The sequence below is a fragment of the Anomaloglossus baeobatrachus genome, chromosome 2 (genome assembly GCF_048569485.1).
Source record: "Anomaloglossus baeobatrachus isolate aAnoBae1 chromosome 2, aAnoBae1.hap1, whole genome shotgun sequence".
Taxonomy (NCBI): domain Eukaryota; kingdom Metazoa; phylum Chordata; class Amphibia; order Anura; family Aromobatidae; genus Anomaloglossus; species Anomaloglossus baeobatrachus.
In genome coordinates this window covers 709,032,001-709,052,266 of record NC_134354.1, presented here as the reverse complement: position 1 = coordinate 709,052,266, position 20,266 = coordinate 709,032,001, and the positions used below count along the sequence as shown (strand labels likewise).

Genomic DNA, 20,266 nt, shown 5'->3' with positions numbered 1-20,266 from the left:
TGCCTCTTGAGAGGGTGCCTTGACCAGTAGATCGTCCAAGTAAGGGATCACAGAGTGTCCGTGAGAGTGCAAGACTGCTACCACTGCCGCCATGATCTTGGTGAACACCCGAGGGGCTGTCGCCAGACCAAATGGCAGAGCTACGAACTGAAGATGGTCGTCTCCTATCACGAAGCGTAGAAAGCGTTGGTGCTCTGTAGCAATCGGCACGTGGAGATAAGCATCTTTGATGTCTATTGATGCTAGGAAATCTCCTTGAGACATTGAGGCAATGACTGAGCGGAGGGATTCCATCCGGAACCGCCTGGCGTTCACATGCTTGTTGAGCAGTTTTAGGTCCAGAACAGGACGGAAGGAGCCGTCCTTTTTTGGAACGACAAAGAGATTGGAGTAAAATCCTCGCCCCCGTTCCTGAGGGGGGACAGGGATCACGACTCCTTCTGCTCTTAGAGAGTCCACCGCCTGCAGCAGGGCATCTGCTCGGTTGGGGTGTGGGGAGGTTCTGAAGAACCGAAGTGGAGGCCGAGAACTGAACTCGATTCTGTACCCGCGAGACAAAATGTCTGTTACCCACCGGTCTTTGACCTGTGACAGCCAAATGTCGCAAAAGCGGGAGAGCCTGCCACCGACCGAGGATGCGGAGGGAGGAGGCCGAAAGTCATGAGGTAGCCGCTTTGGAAGCGGTTCCTCCATTTGCTTTCCTGGGGCGTGAGTGAGCCCGCCAGGAATCTGAGCTCCCTTGTTCTTTCTGAGTCCTTTTGGACGAGGAGAATTGGGCCTTGCCCGAGCCTCGAAAGGAGCGAAACCTCGACTGCCACTTTTTCTGTTGAGGTTTACTTGCTCTGGGCTGTGGTAAGGAAGAGTCCTTACCCTTGGACTGTTTTATGATTTCAGCCAATGGCTCACCAAACAGTCTGTCTCTAGATAATGGCAAGCTGGTTAAGCATTTTTTGGAACCAGCATCTGCTTTCCAGTCCTTTAACCACAAGGCTCTGCGCAAAACCACAGAATTGGCGGACGCCATAGCGGTACGGCTCGTAGATTCTAAGACAGCATTGATAGCATAGGTCGCAAACGCAGACATTTGCGAAGTTAGGGACGCCACCTGCGGTACTGCTGGATGTATGATAGCATCCACCTGTGCTAAACCAGCTGAAATAGCTTGGAGTGCCCACACGGCCGCGAATGCTGGAGCAAACGACGCGCCGATAGCTTCATAGACAGATTTCAACCAAAGGTCCATCTGTCTGTCGTTGGCATCTTTAAGTGAAGCGCCATCCTCTACTGCGACTATGGATCTAGCCGCAAGCTTGGAAATTGGGGGATCCACCTTTGGACACTGGGTCCAGCGTTTGGCCACCTCAGAGGGAAAAGGATAACGGGTATCCTTAGAACGTTTAGAGAAACGCTTGTCTGGATGAGCGTCGTGTTTCTGGATTGATTCTCTGAAGTCAGAGTGGTCCAAAAAAGCACTTAATTTACGCTTGGGATACAGGAAATGGAACTTCTCCTGCTGTGCAGCTGCCTCCTCTGCTGAAGGAGCTGGGGGAGAAATATCCAACAGCCTATTAATTGCCGATATAAGGTCATTAACCATGGCGTCACCATCAGGGGCATCCAGATTGAGAGGGGCCTCAGGATTAGAATCCTGATCACCGTCCTCAGTCTCATCACAGAGAGACTCTGCTCGCTGAGACCCTGAGCAGTGTGATGACGTCGAGGGTCTTTCCCAGCGAGCTCGCTTAGGCTGCCTGGGACTGTCATCTGAGTCAGAGACTTCAGCCTGTGATGCTTGAGACCCCCTTGAAGTACGGATTAGTTCCAACTGAGGGGGACCGGGGAACATAGGCACAGCGGTGTCCATGGTCTGAGTAACTGGCCTGGACTGCAAGGTCTCCAGGATTTTTGTCATAGTCACAGACATTTTATCGGCAAAAACTGCAAAGTCTGTCCCCGTCACCGGGGCAGGGTTCACAGGCGTCTCTGCCTGGGCCACTACCACCATAGGCTCTGGCTGACGAAGTGCCACTGGGACTGAACATTGCACACAATGAGAGTCGTTGGAGCCTGCTGGTAGATTAGCCCCACATGCTGTACAAGCAGTGTACACAGCCTGTGCCTTGGCACCCTTGCGTTTTGCGGATGACATGTTGCTGCCTCCTCAGAGCAGTACAGGGTGTCCAGCCAAGAAGCGACCTTACAGTGCAACTATATATATATATATGGTACCAAGAAAAAAGTACACTAATATAACACTGAGGCACTAGTGGGGCCAGCACTAATGTGCTGCTTACCGCCCGCTTAGGAGCGGGTGTGTGGTCGCCGAAATCCCTTTAGTCTGGGTCTCCCAGAGCCTGCTGCCTTTCCCCAGCCAGACTGCATGTGTAATGGCTGCCGGCGTCCTTGTGGAGAGGGGGGGCGGGCCCTGGGCGTATACAGACGAAGAGCAGGAAGCCTGCTTCCCACTGTGCCTAGTGAGAGGGCTGGAGCATGTAAATAAAGCTCCAGCCCTCGGCGCTGCCAATTGAGCAGCGTCTCTCCCCTACCCTGATTGACAGGGTGATGGCGGGAACGAAGCGGCGCTAGGCCGCAGAAGCCGGGGGCTAAAGTTAGAAGCGCCGCCGCCGTAAAAGCGCGGTCGGCGCAAAGTCCCCGGCGCACCACAAGTCGCAGCTGCGCCGCCGCTCCAGGAGCGGTCGGCGCAGTAGTTCCCAACATGTAACGTCACTCAGCAAAGCTGCAGTGACCTAACCCCAGCGCACAGCGCTACTGTCCCCGGCGCACTATAACGCTCAGCAAGCCTTGAGAGTGTCCGTGCCTGCCGGGGACACAGAGTACCTGAAAGTTGCAGGGCCTTGTCCCTGAACGGCACTCCCGCTCCAAATCCAGCAGGTTCTCTGGGTCTGTGGATGGAGCCCGGCCCCAGGGCTTGGGGGCCGGCAAGATCCCACTTCCACAGAGCCCTCCAGGGGATGTGGAAGGAAAACAGCATGTGGGCTCCAGCCTCTGTACCAGCAATAGGTACCTCAACCTTACAAGCACCACCGCGGGTGAGAAGGGAGCATGCTGGGGGCCCCATATGGGCCCTCTTTTCTTCCATCCGATATAGCCAGCAGCTACTGCTGACTACAAACAGTGGAGCTATGCGTGGATGTCTGACCTCCTTCGCACAAAGCAGAAAACTGGTGAGCCAGTGATCCCACTGGGGGTGTATAGCCAGAAGGGGAGGGGCCTTACACTTTTTAGTGTAATTGCTTTGTGTGGCCTCCGGAGGCAGTGCTATACACCCAATCGTCTGGGTCTCCCAATAGAGCGCCGAAGAAAAGATCATTTACTAAGGCGTCCCCTTCAGGTGTATCAAGGTTGAGGGCAACGTCATGGTCAGAGCCCTGAGCTGCGACCTCCGCCTCGTCCTCCAGCGAGTCCTCCAGCCGGGAACCTGAGCAGCGTGATGAAGCTGATGATTCCAATCGGGCCCGCTTAGCTGGTCTGGGGCTGTGGACCGTGGAGGAGTCCTCCACGTGAAACCTAGAGCCCACCCCGGGAGCGCGCTGCGGCGTGGACCGAGAGGGACCTGGAGGCGCCGATCCAACAGTGTCCTGGGTCTGTGTAAGGACCGGTCTGGACTGCAAGGCTTCTAGCAGCTTGGCAGACCATTTGTCCATAGACTTAGCCATGGATTGTGAAAGTGACTCAAAGAGCTTCTCAGCAAACACTGCAAACTCTGTCCCTGCCGCCTGGACAGTGGTAGCATGGGGGTCTACCTGAACCGAGGGGCCCACAAGTGGTCCCGGCTCCGGCTGAGTCAGTGTAACAGGGGTCGAGCATTGCTCACAGTGAGGGTAGGTGGAACCCGCAGGCAACATAGCCCCACAAGAGGTACAGGTCGCAAAGAAACCCTGTGCCTTAGCGCTCTTGCTCCTTGTGGACGACATGCTGTTGTGTCCCAGGAGAGTGATCACAGAGGGTATAAGGGAAGAGTATACAGCCCGGCCGAACAGAGATCTATATATATATATATATATATATATATATAAAGATATATAATACGTATCTATTCAGGCAACCCAGGGGGACCAGCACCGGATGACCGGTGTGGCTTACCGACCGCTAAAAAGCGGCGTGTGTGTCCTCCAGATTCCCTGCTCCAGGTCTCCCAGCGGTGAAGAGCTCTTTCCTGATGATTCTTCAGCGCAGAATGTCTGAAAAAAATGGCTGCTGGAGCTCTCAGAGGGGGAGTGGAGCGGTGGGCGGCACCAGGAAAAAGTGCGGGAATCTGGGGTCCCTATTGTGATCAAAGAGGGGGGAGGAAGCATACAGGATGCTCCGGCCCTCACTGCCGACGTCAGGACGGCTGTCCCGCCCCTACCCTGACAGACAGGTCCGGGGGCGGGAGTCTTGCCAGTAGGCCGCAACTGAAGCCGGGGACTAAATTTATGACCGCGGACGACAAGCAGGCGCGGTCGGCGCGGAAGTCCCCCGGCTTTCACGGATCAGCAGCCGCTGTGTGTCCCAGGCAGCGTCCGGTCGGCTGTCCCGCCCCTACCCTGACAGACAGGTCCGGGGGCGAGATTTTGCAAGTAGGCCGCAACTGAAGCCGGGGACTAAATTTATGACCGCGGCCAACAAACAGGCGCGGAAGTCCCCCGGCTTTCACGGCCTAGCAGCCCTTGCAGCGTCCGGGTGCCAGGCGCTCCATGAACCGTCCCCATGGGGACACAGAGTACCTGACAGATGCAGGGCCCGGTCCCTGATAAAGAAAATACTCCGGTCCGGCAGATTCCACACTGGGGCTGCGGAGGGAGCACGGTCCCAGTACCTGGATGACCGCTCAGGATCCCACTTCTCCCAGAGCCCCCAAGGGATGGTGAAGGAAATACGACATGTGGCTCCAGCCTCTGTACCCGCAATGGGTACCTCAACCTTAACAGCACCGCCGACGTAGTGGGGTGAGAAGGGAGCATGCCGGGGGCCCCGTGGGAGCCCTCTTTTCTTCCAACCGATAACATCAGCAGCTGCTGCTGACTAAAATGGGAATGCATGAGTGGATGTGTGCCTCCTTCCACACAAAGCATAAAACTGAGGAGCCCGTGAGGCACGGGAGGGTGTATAGGCAGAGGGGAGGGGTTACACTTTTGAGTGTAATACTTTGTGTGGCCTCCGGAGGCAGAAGCTTTACACCCGATTGTCTGGGTCTCCCAATGGAGCGACAAAGAAAGGAAGGAATATGTCACAACTGGAAACCTACCAACACATGGCCGTCCACCTAAACTGACATCCCAGGCAAGGAGAGCACTAATTACAGAAGCAGCCAAGAGGCCCATGGTCACTCTGGAGGAGCTGCAGAGATCACAGCTCAGGTGGGAGAATCTGTCCACAGAACAACTATTAAGTCTTACACTCCACAAATCTAGCCTTTATGGAAGAGTGGCAAGAAGAAAGCCATGAGGCAAATGTTTGGGTTGGCTTGTTTATTAGATTATTTGGCCTCTCATCACTTCCTCTAGCCATTATCTGAAAATGTTCCCCTTTGTTATGCTGTTTGTATTAGGGCACATCAGTTCGTGTCATACTAGGGACAGGGCAGGATTGAGGTCTGGATAACCATTTGTAGTTTGGATACTCTTTCTGAGTGGTACTAGGACTAGACTGATGTGTTTCACGAGGTGTTATTCCTTGCAGATATTCCCACACTGTCCGCTATATCACAACACGTCGGGGCAGGGCCTGCCGCTATAGTACAGCTGACAACTGCAGTGGCAAGTAGCTGTAGTGTTTTCTGTGCTGCAGTTGTCAGGTCCTAGTAGAGAATCTTGGGTAAGTTCTTAAATCACATCATCAAGGCCAGGCGTAGGCCTAATTCCGATGTCAGTTTAAAAAACTTACAGCTTCACCAGTGATTTTTAGCACTCAATATTTTAACTGATTAGAGAGAAAAAAAAGTTTTTCAACTTTCTATCAGTCAGTGAAAAAAGGACAGTGCTCTGATATCATCCATGTGGTGTATGATTATTTCAAGTTCCTAAAGACTTGCATTCCATAGTTTGATCCGACACTTGGATCAATATTGTATACGTCTCTGATTTTGCACAGCCCACTTGGTCCCCAAAGGGAATCACAGACATGTAAACACTAAGAGATTATCAAACAGGTATAAGAGCTATCCATGAAAAAACACGCACTACCCTGAAGACCACGAAACGCGTTGGGGTGCGGTGGCGTCTGGTCTGCTGAGGCTTCACCATGAGTAAGTAAGCTATCTGCTGGTATTATGTTTACATGTGTATTCCACTGGGATTCATCCTTCACATGTTTGGGCTGATTTTGCCCCTGCTTCTCATGGTGATCCCTCTGACCTGACTGCCCCTATTTGTGCTCTGGGTTTTTACCTTTTCACCTGGTTTTATACCTTAATTCTGTGTAATCCTTTGGATCACTGTCCTTGGTGTGTTTTAATCTGTATCTTTTTGTACCTAATAAAGATTATATATATTTTCTCACCTGATCCAGGTTGAAGTGACTTTTTCAAACACTTGACATTGGTTATTATATCCCCCTCCTTTTCTCTGGTCTATTATAATGCTTCTAGAGGGGTTAACCATTTCTAATATATGATGTCGAAAGGGTGTCCTTGTGTACTATCCTGTTTAGCCCATGAAAAAAACAGATAGCACTCGTCCGTTATAAACTGATATAAGAATGATCACTTACTGTCCAGGGCCGGCGTCAGCACCCAGCGCACCTGGGCAAGTGCTGGGGCCCTGGACAGCAGTTGGCAGCAGTAGTTCGGTCACTGTCTTTCCTGCAGCCCCGGGCAGATTTTCGGGGACCGCAGACAGTGCACCGGCTGGCATGTGCACATGCGTTGCAGGCAGAGGTTCATCTGTGGGCGAATATAGCACGCAATGTGCTCCTGTCCCACAGATGAAGAGGAGCGGCTGTGTCCACCAGTGCTGCTGCCTACCTGCATATGCCCCCAGCGTCCTCAGGGCCAGTATGTGTATGCCCCACAAGATCCTAGGGCCAATATGTGTATGCCCACACAAACCCCCAGTGCCAGTATGTGTATACCCCACTGGCCAGTATGTGTATGCCCCTCAGCGCCGGCTCAGTAATAAGTATGCCCAAGGGCCAGTATGTATATGCATCCCAGGCCCCAACATCCCCCAGTAACTTGTATGCCCCCAAGTAAAGTGCAAGCTACCCCAGTGGTGTCTATGCACCCCCAGCAATGTATATGCCCCCCAGTGACCCCAGTAACGTGTATGCACCTTCAGTGTGGTCTATGCTTCCTGTGATATACTTGCCCTCAGCCCCTCCTGTGATGTATATACAGCAGTGTCAGTGCGTACTGTGTGCATCCATGTCTGTTATAGATGGTTATTACGCAGCGCGGCCTGCACAGAAACATGCCCTGGAGGAGCTGGACGGAGACAAGCGGGGAGGTGAGTAAGGCTGCTGCCAGCTTCTCCATATTAATAACACCTGTAATGCGTCTGTGTATATATATGACTTGTATATCTATGTATATCTATGTAGATCACAGATTTATGTCTGTTTATATTTATTTTTCTGAATTTGTCTTCAAATATGTATATGTACGTATGCCTGTATGTGTACGAATCTGTGTGTGTCTGTGTGTGTATGCATGTGACTGTCTGTGAGGCCCACAAAAAACAGGAGCTGGCCCTGTTACTGACAATCAATTAAAGAAGTACAGATGATAAAGTGTCATCACCTCAAAAGGGCGCACAGAATATTCCATAAATGCAGAGCCCCCTCTGTGAGCCCCAGACCCTTGTCCTACCAGATCATGAAGCTTCCAGGCAAAGAAAGAATGGAGCGTTCTGTCGGAGTTACCGAAACAACGGAGCAAGCGTGCACCAGGAGAAGCGCACAGGCCATCCCTCAGTCATCCTCTGCCTCAATGCTGCAGTTTGGACATCTCATATAGAGAAGTGATGGATCACCTCTATGTAGGACAATTGTATGGGTCTCAGCGGTAGCAATCACATGTCCAGTATCACAGATTAAAGTGGATCTGTTTTCAGATTTCACAATACAAATGGCATATATCATTAAATAGATCATAGACCTGATGAGAATAGTGTGTTAACTTTGATGATCCATGTAAGAAAGGCTGCATAATCCTTTCTGAGCATCCCCTGCGGATGTGAGCATTGTATGAATCCGTACATTGATTAGCGACTGATCCCGGGTCCCGCAGCTCCGGTCCCATCCCATTAAATGTGAGGTGAGGTGCAGGACCTGGGAGTGGACACTATACAATGCAGCGCTGTTTATATCCAACCGTCAGCGATACTGATAAATGAGCTGCCAGGTACGACCTGCTAATAACGAGCCATCATCAATATGTTCGTCCCAGATAACCCCTTTTAATACATGTGTGCAACTAGTTTCTTGTTATATCTGTTTCTACTGTAGAGTCACAACTGTAACATCAGAGCAAACCAAGGCATCACAGAAGAACTAAATTGATTTGCTGTTAGGGGTTTTGGAAAAGTTTGGTGACCAGAGTCCTCCAAGTTACTGGTGAAATACGGCACACGTGTGACCCATTCACTGTTCATGGGAGAAGTTGTCACATATGCACAATCACACTACAACAAGTCCATGGAAGAGAATGGAGTAATGATCCAATGTACACAACTATTCACACTGGGGGCACAGGACCACCACTCTCACGATCAGCGGTTGGACTCTCACGAGACATCATCCCATGGACAGGCCGTAAATGTTTTCAGTTGGATAATGCCCCTGCAAGCTTTCTTTCATACACTGTGCCATCTGGTCACGTCTTACTAGGACATCATGGAGAGGAGTATCCCACTTGTGAGCCACCCTTATATGACCAAAGTAAACCGTTTCGAAGTATCTGCTGCTCTTCTTCAGGGGCCATTTATTACCTAGATGCCTATTCATTACAGTGGCCACATCATAGGCTTCATTTTCACTGCAGCACCAACTTTCCCCTGCGATTGTCGCTGAACGATGAGAATTTCAGAAGCCAGACCTAGACCGGCTTACGCAAAGAACACTTATAAAAGGTCTAAGAGGAGAAGATCAGATCTTAAAAGATTTGTCTGGGACTTTTACATGGATGGTCTATTCTTAGGATTGGTCATCAATATGTCATCAGGAAGGGTGTGACACCTGTTCTCCCACCTATTAGTTGTTCCCAGAGCCGGCAGGGGCTGGAGGTGCTCAGTTGCAGAGCTGCACAGCTCCGACAACTATATAATGGCCACGGCCGGGTACTATACATAAGTCTCCTATTCGAACCAATGTGCAGCATCCATCTACCGCCACTATACCGTTGATGGAGCTCTGCAGCACCGCCGGCAACAGGAACAGCTGATCAGCCGGGGTGCCAAGTGTTGAATACCCCCTGATCAGATATTGATAACCTATGCAAAGAAGAGGCCATCAATGTTAAAGTCCTGGACAACACCTTTACGTTACAAAAGTAGACATAAAAAAGATGCCACAAGAGGGAGCAACAGATATATGAAGAGGACGCACGCTGGATGATGGGTAAAGTGACAAGAGGAGAAGAGGAAGGCAATGAGTCAAAGGCCTAAGCAGCAGGCTTAGAGATACTGGTATTGATCAGGAGAGGTAGCAGCTTGCAATTATTAACAGATCAAGAGGGATTAATAGAGTAATGCTCACTGCTTCTAGCAAAATAGAGTAATTAGACACAGATTCATTTTTACGCCCCAGTCTGTATCTCATATTATACTGGAGAAAGCAATTGTCCTCGTCTTACTTGGTGCAATAGTTGGGTGAGGCCGACACGGCGGAATCGGGTACGGCACCGGCCTGTGTGGGTTATAAGTAGAAGGTGGCTGCAAAAGAAAAAAAAACAAACAATGAACAGATTTGTAGCACAACATGTACAATATATTGTTAGCCACAATAAAATTATTTTTTAAAAGAATTCTGTCCTGATACATACCGGCTTACAGGGCCCAAGTATCCTGGCTGCAATTCCCTTGCCTTCATTGGTATCTTCACCTTCTTTCTTTATTGGGGTTCCCTTAGAAAACAAACAAAAAAAAAAGGCCACGATTATTCCTAATTTTACAGCAATATTATCCATGCTTCAAAACTCTTCCTACGATGCAAATGAAAATCAAAAGAATATGGACACCTTTAAACTGTCTACTATTGCTGCAGAATAAGTTAAGGGAGTCAGTGAGCTCCTTCTGCAGGAGTGATTTGTAGTTTTTTGGGGTTTTCTTGCACCCCTCAGCTGGTTAATAATCGCAAAGTTCAGCAAAACTTTCATATGGTCAGAAATCAGCCGAGAGAAAAAAAAAACAAAAAAGAAATCAGCCGAGAAAAGAAAGGAAGATAAATCAGCCGAGAAAAGAAAGGAAGACAAAAGTAGAAAAAGCAGAATAGTATAAAAAAAGAAAGAAAATGAAGCATTTTTATGTTAAAGAAGGGAATTTTGTTTACTTACCGTAAATTCCTTTTCTTCTAGCTCCTATTGGGAGACCCAGACAATTGGGTGTATAGCTTCTGCCTCCGGAGGACACACAAAGTATTACACTTTAAAAAGTGTAACCCCTCCCCTCTGCCTATACACCCTCCCGTGGATCACGGGCTCCTCAGTTTTGGTGCAAAAGCAGGAAGGAGAAAACTTATAAATTGGTCTAGGGTAAATTCAATCCGAAGGATGTTCGGAGAACTGAAAACCATGAACCAAAAGAACAATTCAACATGAACAACATGTGTACAGAAAAGAACAACCAGCCCGAAGGGAACAGGGGCGGGTGCTGGGTCTCCCCAATAGGAGCTAGAAGAAAAGGAATTTACGGTAAGTAAACAAAATTCCCTTCTTCTTTGTCGCTCCATTGGGAGACCCAGACAATTGGGACGTCCAAAAGCAGTCCCTGGGTGGGTAAAAGAATACCTCAATAAAAAGAGCCGAAACGGCCCCCTCTTACAGGTGGGCAACCGCCGCCTGAAGGACTCGCCTACCTAGACTGGCGTCTGCCGAAGCATAGGTATGCACTTGATAGTGCTTCGTGAAAGCGTGCAGACTAGACCACGTAGCTGCCTGACGCACCTGCTGAGCCGTAGCCCGGTGCCGCAATGCCCAGGACGCACCCACGGCTCTGGTAGAATGGGCTTTCAGCCCTGAAGGAAGCGGAAGCCCAGAAGAACGGTAGGCTTCGAGAATCGGTTCCTTGATCCACCGAGCCAAGGTTGACTTGGAAGCCTGCGAACCCTTACGCTGGCCAGCGACAAGGACAAAGAGCGCATCTGAACGACGCAGGGGCGCCGTGCGAGACACGTAGAGTCGGAGTGCTCTCACCAGATCCAAAGAGTGCAAATCCTTTTCACATTGGTGAATTGGATTAGGGCAAAATGAAGGCAAGGAGATATCCTGATTGAGATGAAAAGGAGATACCACCTTAGGGAGAAAATCCGGGACCGGATGCAGAACCACCTTATCCTGGTGAAACACCAGGAAGGGGGCTTTGCATGACAGCGCTGCCAGCTCAGACACTCTCCGGAGTGATGTAACTGCCACTAGAAAGGCCACCTTCTGCGAAAGACATGATAAAGAGACATCCCGCAGTGGCTCGAAAGGTGGTTTCTGAAGAGCCGTTAGTACCCTGTTAAGATCCCAGGGTTCCAGCGGACGCCTGTAAGGTGGGACTATGTGGCAAACTCCCTGCAGGAACGTGCGGACCTGCGGAAGCCTGGCTAGGCGCTTTTGAAAAAATACGGAGAGCGCCGATACTTGGCCCTTGAGAGAGCCAAGTGACAAACCCTTGTCCATTCCGGATTGAAGGAATGAAAGAAAAGTGGGTAAGGCAAACGGCCATGGAAGAAAACCGTTATCAGAGCACCAGGATAAGAAGATTTGCCAAGACCTGTAATAGATCTTGGCGGACGTTGGCTTCCTGGCCTGTCTCATGGTGGCTATGACATCCTGAGATAACCCTGAAGACGCTAGGAGCCAGGACTCAATGGCCACACAGTCAGGTTGAGGGCCACGGAATTCAGATGGAAAAACGGGCCTTGTGACAGCAAGTCTGGGCGGTCTGGAAGCGCCCACGGTTGACCCACCGTGAGATGCCACAGATCCGGGTACCACGACCGCCTCGGCCAGTCTGGAGCGACGAGAATGGCGCGACGGCAGTCGGACCTGATCTTGCGTAACACACTGGGCAGCATCGCCAGAGGAGGAAACACATAAGGCAGTCGAAACTGCGACCAATCCTGAACTAACGCGTCCGCCGCCAGAGCTCTGTGATCCTGAGACCGTGCCATGAATGCCGGGACTTTGTTGTTGTGCCGTGACACCATGAAATCGACGTCCGGCGTTCCCCAGCGGCGACAGATCTCTCGAAACACTTATGGGTGCAGAGACCATTCCCCCGCATCCATGCCCTGACGACTGAGAAAATCTGCTTCCCAGTTTTCTACGCCCGGGATGTGAACTGCGGAGATGGTGGAGGCTGTGGCTTCCACCCACTGCAGAATCCGCCGGACTTCCTGGAAGGCTTGACGACTGCGAGTGCCGCCTTGGTGGTTGATGTATGCGACGGCAGTGGCGTTGTCCGACTGGATACGGATCTGCCTGCCCTCCAGCCACTGATGGAAAGCCAATAGGGCTAGATACACTGCCCTTATCTCCAGAACATTGATCTGAAGTGAAGACTCTATCGGAGTCCAGGTTCCCTGGGCCCTGTGGTGGAGAAAAACCGCTCCCCACCCTGACAGGCTCGCGTCCGTGGTGACCACAGCCCAGGTTGGGGGTAGGAAGGATTTTCCCTGCGATAGAGAATTGGGAAGGAGCCACCACTGAAGTGACGTCTTGGTTGCAAGGGAAAGAGAGACGTTCCTGTCGAGGGAAGCCGACCTCCTGTCCCATTTGCGGAGAATGTCCCATTGGAGTGGCCGCAGATGGAATTGCGCGAACGGCACTGCCTCCATTGCTGCCACCATCTTCCCCAGGAAGTGCATGAGGCGCCTTAAGGGGTGTGACTGACCCCGAAGAAGTGATTGCACCCCTGCCTGCAGAGAAAGCTGTTTGTCCCGCGGTAGCTTGACTACCGCTGACTGTGTATGAAACTCCATCCCGAGGTAAGTCAGTGATTGGGTCGCTATCAACTTGGATTTCGGGAAGTTGATGATCCACCCGAACTGCTGGAGAGTCGCCAGAGCGACGGTAAGGCTGTGTTGACACGCCACCCGAGAAGGGGCCCTGACTAGGAGATCATCTAAGTAGGGAATCACCGAGTGGCCCTGAGAGTGAAGGACCGCCACAACGGATGCCATGACTTTGGTGAAAACCTGTGGGGCTGTCGCCAGGCCGAAAGGCAATGCCACGAACTGAAGGTGTTCGTCCCCGATGGCGAAACGCAAGAAGCGTTGATGTTCGGGTGCGATCGGCACGTGGAGATAAGCATCCTTGATGTCGATCGATGCTAGGAAGTCTCCTTGTGACATCGAGGCGATGACCGATCGGAGAGATTCCATCCGAAACCGTCTGGTTCTCACATGTCTGTTGAGTAGCTTGAGGTCCAGAACGGGACGGAATGATCCGTCCTTTTTTGGCACCACGAACAAGTTGGAGTAAAAGTCGCGACCACGTTCCTGAAGGGGAACGGGGATCACAACTCCTTCTGTCTTCAGAGCGTCCACTGCCTGAAAAAGTGCGTCGGCCTGAGCGGGGGGCGGAGAGGTTCTGAAGAAACGAGCCGCAGGACGAGAGCTGAACTCTATCCTGTAACCGTGAGACAGAATGTCTCTCACCCATCAGTCTTGAACATGTGGTCACCAGGCGTCTCCAAAGCGGAAGAGCCTGCCACCGACCGAGGATGCGGCTAGGGGATGCCGAGAGTCAGGAGGAGGCCGCCTTGGAGGCAGTGCCTCCTGCGGCCTTTTGGGGGCGTGACTTGGACCGCCACGCATAGGAGTTCCTCTGGCCTTTCTCCGGCCTGCTGGACGAAGAGGATTGGGGCTTGGCGGAGGGACGAAAGGACCGAAACCTCGATTGTATTTTCCGTTGCTGAGGTCTCTTAGGTTTGGACTGGGGTAAGGAGGAGTCCTTTCCCTTGGATTCCTTAATAATCTCATCCAATCGTTCGCCAAACAAGCGGTCGCCAGAAAACGGCAAACCGGTTAAGAACCTCTTGGAGGCAGAGTCTGCCTTCCATTCGCGCAGCCACATGGCCCTGCGGACTGCCACAGAGTTAGCGGATGCCACAGCTGTACGGCTAGCAGAGTCTAGGACTGCGTTCATGGCGTAGGAAGAAAAAGCTGACGCTTGAGAAGTCAAAGACGCAACTTGTGGAGCAGAATTGCGTGTGACAGCATTAATCTCAGCCAGACAAGCCGAGATAGCTTGGAGTGCCCACACGGCTGCAAAGGCCGGGGCAAAAGACGCGCCCGTGGCCTCATAGATCGACTTCACCAGGAGCTCTATCTGCCTGTCAGTGGCATCCTTTAGCGATGAGCCATCTGCAACCGATACCACGGATCTAGCCGCCAATCTAGAGACTGGAGGATCCACCTTGGGACATTGAGCCCAACCCTTAACGACTTCGGAGGGGAAGGGGTAACGCGTGTCAGTGAGGCGCTTAGTAAAGCGCTTGTCCGGAACCGCTCTGGGCTTCTGGACAGCGTCTCTGAAGTTAGAGTGATCGAAAAACGCACTACGTGTACGTTTGGGGAACCTAAACTGGTGTTTCTCCTGCTGAGACGCCGACTCCTCTACAGTAGGAGGCGGGGGAGAGAGATCCAACCCCTGGTTGATGGACGAGATAAGATCATTTACTAAGGCGTCCCCTTCAGGTGTATCAAGGTTAAGGGCGACGTCAGGGTCAGAGCCCTGAGCTGCGACGTCCGCCTCGTCCTCCAGACAGTCCTCAAGCTGGGAACCCGAGCAGCGTGAAGAAGTCGGGGAAGATTCCCAGCGAGCCCGCTTAGCCTGTCTAGGACTGTGGTCCGGGCAGGAGTCCTCCACGTGAGACCTAGGGCCCAACCTGGGAGCGCGCTGCGGCGCGGACCGAGAGTGGCCTGGGGGCGACGATCCAACAGGGGCCGGGGCCTGTGTAAGGACCGGTCTGGACTGCAAAGCTTCTAGCAGCTTGGCAGACCATTTGTCCATAGACTGAGCCATGGATTGTGAAAGTGACTCAGAGAGTTTCTCAGCAAAAGAGGCGAATTCTGTCCCTGCCGCCTGGACAGGGGGAGCAGGGGGGTCTACATGAGCCGAGGGGCCCACTAGTGACCGAGGCTCCGGCTGAGCAAGCGAAACAGGGGTCGAGCATTGCTCACAGTGAGGGTAGGTGGAACCCGCAGGTAACATAGCCCCACAAGAGGTACAGGCCGCAAAAAAACCCTGTGCCTTAACAGCTTTGCTCCTTGTGGACGACATGCTGTTGTCTCCTAGGAGAATGATCACTGAGGGTATATGGGCAAAAAAGGGTATACAGCCCGACCGAACAGAAATATATATATATAAATACGTATCTATTCCGGCACCCTAGGGGGACCAGCACCGGGTGACCGGTGTGGCTTACCGACCGCTAACAAGCGGAGTGTGTGTGTCCTCCAGATTCCCTGCCTTAGGTCCCCCGGAGCTGCAGAGCTCTTCACTGAGAATCCTCCACCGGCAGAATGCCAAAAAATGGCTGCCGGAGCTCTCAGGGGAGGAGTGGAGCCGTGGGCGGCGCCAGGAAAGTGCAGGAATCTGGGGTCCCCACAGTGATCAGTGAGGGGGGAGGAAACATGCAGGATGCTCCAGCCCTCACATCCGACGTCAGGTTGGCAGTCCCGCCCTTACCCCTGACAGGCAGGCCCGGGGGCGGGATTTTTGCGACTAGGCCGCGATGAAGCCGGGGACTAAATTTGAGACCGCGCCCGACAAGCAGGCACGGTCGGCGCGGAAGTCCGCCGGCCTTCTCAATTCAGCAGCTGCCGCAGCGTCCGGGAACAAGGTGCGCTCCCTGCACAGTCCCCAATGGGGACACAGAGTACCTTTGAGATGCAGGGCCCGGTCCCTGAGGTTGAATAGATTCCGGTCCGGCAGATTCCCACAGGGGCTGCGGAGGGAGCACGGTCCCAGAAAATGGATGACCGCTCAGGATCCCACTTCTCCCAGAGCCGCTAAGGGATGGTGAAGGAGACGGCATGAGGCTCCGGCCTTTGTACCCTCAATGGGTACCTCAACCTTAACAACACCGCCGACATAGTGGGGTGAGAAGGGAACATGCCGGGGGCCCCTCTTTTCTTCCAACCGACATAACTAATATGAGAATGCATGAGTGGATGTGTGCCTCCTTCCACACAAAGCATAAAACTGAGGAGCCCGTGATCCACGGGAGGGTGTATAGGCAGAGGGGAGGGGTTACACTTTTTAAAGTGTAATACTTTGTGTGGCCTCCGGAGGCAGAAGCTATACACCCAATTGTCTGGGTCTCCCAATGGAGCGACAAAGAAAATACTTTTTAAACCAAAAAATTCTGTGAAGCCTCCGTTAGGAGTCTCGACACAGAAACTAGCCAGATATCCCTCCGGGAAGGACCTAGCCAAGAAGTGCCTCTTTTTAGGAGACCACCATAACCACCATATTAAGTGGCCCTTTTAGTCAATATCCAACTCTTTGACAAGTTTAAAGATATGACAAGGAAAATACCAAGGCCAGGTATCTATCCACAGACAGCTGTTTCGGGGTATTGCCCCTCTTCAGTGTGGAGTAGGATTCTAGCCAGATGGGAGCAATGCCTAGTAGACCAACAAGACATAATCACTGATCTCGGGGAGACCAGCCAGAGAAAACACTGCCGGCAGCCAACGAGGACGCACAACACAGTGAAATCCTAGGTGCATTGCCCCCTGGGAAATATGCAAATCAAAAGGGTCCGTGCAGCCTCTGTTAGGAGTCTCGACACAGAGACTAGCCAGATATCTTTTTATACAGTATATACATATATTACATATTACTCAACGTATAAGAAAATATACAAAATCAGATAAACAAATTGGGAAAAAATGATTACTACTATACTACTATATCCATTTACTTATTGAATAATCTATAGGTTAAACATTCCCTATAATAAAAGCCTTTCGCAGACTCATCCAGGCAGAATACATGGTACATACAGAGGTAACTAGTCACATTTTCCTTACAGGGAATATTCCATGGGTGCGGCTGGGTCTTCCCTTAGGGTAGGGGTTTCCAGGGATCATCCCACATGAAGAAATCATAGCATTCGGGGCTTTGCAGCCTTTCTTTACAGCCTTAAAGAAAACAAATAGTATTGGTTTGTGCTCACAGAATAAAGCCACGAGGTTAAAGGGAACCAGTCATCAGATTTTTCATGTCCCTCCTCTCCACGCTGATCGCTGTTCTCTTGTTATGGTTGACATGGATGATGCCTCCTGTGTCATCCACATAGCCAGGTGTAATCTCGTGCGTGTGCAGACATAGCCGGCTCGCACAGGCGCACTTTGCTCTGCCCTACTGTGGGCAGTACCTAATACATAAGTGCACAACACCACTAAATTTCGTCCTTTGAGGTGGATGACTACTTTTGCGTCATCCACATGTCTGGGAAAAATCTTCGCGCATGCGCACTTATGTATTTGACTTTGCCTGCAGAGCAAAGTGTGCCTGCGCAAGCCGGTGATGTGTCTGAATTACAATGTATCGATCAAAACAAGAGGACTTCTATCAGAGCAGAGAGGAGGGACAGGAGCCCATCGGACCGGAACGTCCAAATGTACATATAGTGCGGGACATTTTCAAAAGGTATTTCTAGGGTGTATAGTGGGAGTTAAGGGATAATCTGCACCTTTAAGAATGCAGCATGGGCGCTGCTGAAGGTGCTAGGTTTGGTTTACACATGAAAAATCTGGTGACAGGTGCCCTTTAAACTAGTGACAAAACAGTATTCGAAAGTCAACATAAGGGGGCTTCCAAGAGATCAATCCCAGCAATCACAGTACATAGTATATCCACCACACAAGTTGTAACCGTAAGACATAATTTATATTACTATGGGGGGGGGGGGGAGAGTATCTATCTTCATACATATACATTTTCATTTACATTAATATTTGACTATTAAAAGTTACACTAAAAAAAAAAAAACAACAAAAAAACAAAACCCAAACATCGGATATAATGCTCTTAGACATGGCACCTAGTGAAATCCTTAGCAAATAAAGTGGCATGGGGCCGTCCTATCACTGCTGGCAATGTCTGGGGTCCTAGTTTTAGGACCCCACCAATGGATATTGGTTACTTACCCTAACAATACTACACTATTAATATAGTAAGGTTATTTGCACCCATCATCATTTAGAGTTTTCCCAGGCAAAGCAGTTTCAGAAAAATGCCGGCAGTAATGGAACATGTACACAACAATGCGGCTTTGACATTGCTGTGCACCATGTTCATTTTATGGGCCACTCTTTTTTAGGAATGTTCCTCCAGAAAAAGATGCGGTGTGCATACAGCCTTAATGTTTTCTATGGAAAACCCCCCAAACCCCCAATATTCTGTTTTCTGTTTTATATATACCTGCTCCAGGATTTTTCTGCTGCGTTTCTTTTCCGTTTGGTTTATTTTAAAAAGTTCTTCAATCGGCTTATAATTCGATGCATCGTGAATATTCCTGAAAGGATTAAATATATTTTAGATATCACAATCTAAAGATTCAGGCCAAACAAACATTGCACAGCAGAGGCGGCTGTGTCGCTAAGTCCCTGCACCATCCCCCATCTCATAACACATAGAACCTACCGTCTAATAAGACATTATCTGTTAATGATGTACCAAGGAACAGATTAATGGTCACCTCTGGAGTGGTCAAGTCAAAGCTTAAACCTCAATTGAGAATCTGTGGTCAGACTTGAAGATTGCTGTTCACCAGAGGAAACCATATAACGAAGGAGCTGGAGCAATTTTGCTGTGAGAAATGGGCAAAAATCTCAGTGGTAAGATGTGGAAAGCCATAGAGACTTATCCAAAGAGACTTGCAGCTGTAATTACTGCAAAAGGAGGCTTTACAAAGTACTGACTTTAGGGGGGAGGAATAGTTATGCACAATGGATTTTTCAGTTATTTTGTCCTATTTGTTCTTTGAACGCCCATCATCTCTCAGCGCTGAAGCCGGCGCTGACAGGTGGGCGGGGTGATGGGTGAGAGAGCCGGCCCACGTAATCATCACTGGAAACTACAGCCTGGAGTGATCATGTGCGGCTGTATTCACTGCTCCCCGCGCATCATCATTAGCGCGGGGGGTAGTGAATAAGTATACCCACCGGCCACCAATCCCTGCAGCATCGTGATGTCCTCCTGTCTGCCGGCCCGCTGATTTGTGTAGAGAGCGGTGAGCACAGCCATGACGTCATCCCTGTGCGCACCGCTAGTCTCAGCACACATCAGCGGCCGCAGACAGGAGGACATCGTAATGCTGCAGGGGAACAGATCCACAGGTCAGCGGTGCTGCTGACAGAGAGGAAGATGATTGATGCTGCAGGGAGTGAGGAAGGGTGAGTATAAATGTTATTTTTTTTCTGTGCCATAGGATACAGGCTATATACCAGGATGGGGTATATAGCAGGATGGGGGTATATAGCAGGATGGGGTATATAGCAGGATGGGGATATTTATCAGGCTGGGGGTATATAGCAGGATAGGGGTATATATCAGGATGGAGGTATTTATCAGGCTGGGGGACATATACTGTATACAAAGATCGGGATCATATACAAGGCAGGAGGCTCATTACCAGGATGGGGTACCTTAGCAGAGAATTTGGGGAAATTACCCCTATAACAGTGTCAGCAGCAGATCCTCGCCCCATAACAGTGTGCCATGACCACATTTTTTGCTTAAAATTTTATTTTCCTATTTTCCTCTTCTAAAACCAGGATGCGTCTTATGGTCCAGTGCGTCTTATAGTCCGAAAAATATGGCAATATAAAAGATGTCCTAAATTCTTTCTGTGCATCCAGTGCACCGTTGCTGCAGCTATCTTCTTCAGCTTTAGCAGCAGCTGTCTGACACTCGTGGCTATAGGTAATGTCGGAGTCCCAGACTAATCTCTCGTGTGTGGAGTGAGGACACTTGTTCTATCAACCTTACAAGACGTCATCTAAAGCTCACACTTGTGACTGTATAATAAAAACAGCTTTTATAGAAACTTTACAGAACGTTTTGAAGCGGATTCTTTTCTTCCAAAGCTTTTTTATGATGATGGGT

At 50.6% G+C, this 20,266-nt stretch overlaps 1 protein-coding gene across 2 annotated transcripts in view; it reads right to left on the bottom strand.

The window, feature by feature from the left end:
• The window catches only part of PROSER1 (proline and serine rich 1), a 140,237-nt gene that overhangs the window by 34,448 nt on the left and 85,523 nt on the right, over nt 1-20,266 (bottom strand). For both annotated transcript variants that reach the window (XM_075337309.1, XM_075337310.1), the window contains exons 8-11: nt 18,581-18,674; nt 17,185-17,295; nt 9,980-10,060; nt 9,791-9,869 (exon numbers count right to left, since the gene is read on the bottom strand). In XM_075337309.1, coding sequence (XP_075193424.1) covers nt 9,791-9,869; nt 9,980-10,060; nt 17,185-17,295; nt 18,581-18,674 — 365 coding nt within the window. The remainder of the gene's footprint in view (nt 1-9,790; nt 9,870-9,979; nt 10,061-17,184; nt 17,296-18,580; nt 18,675-20,266) is intronic.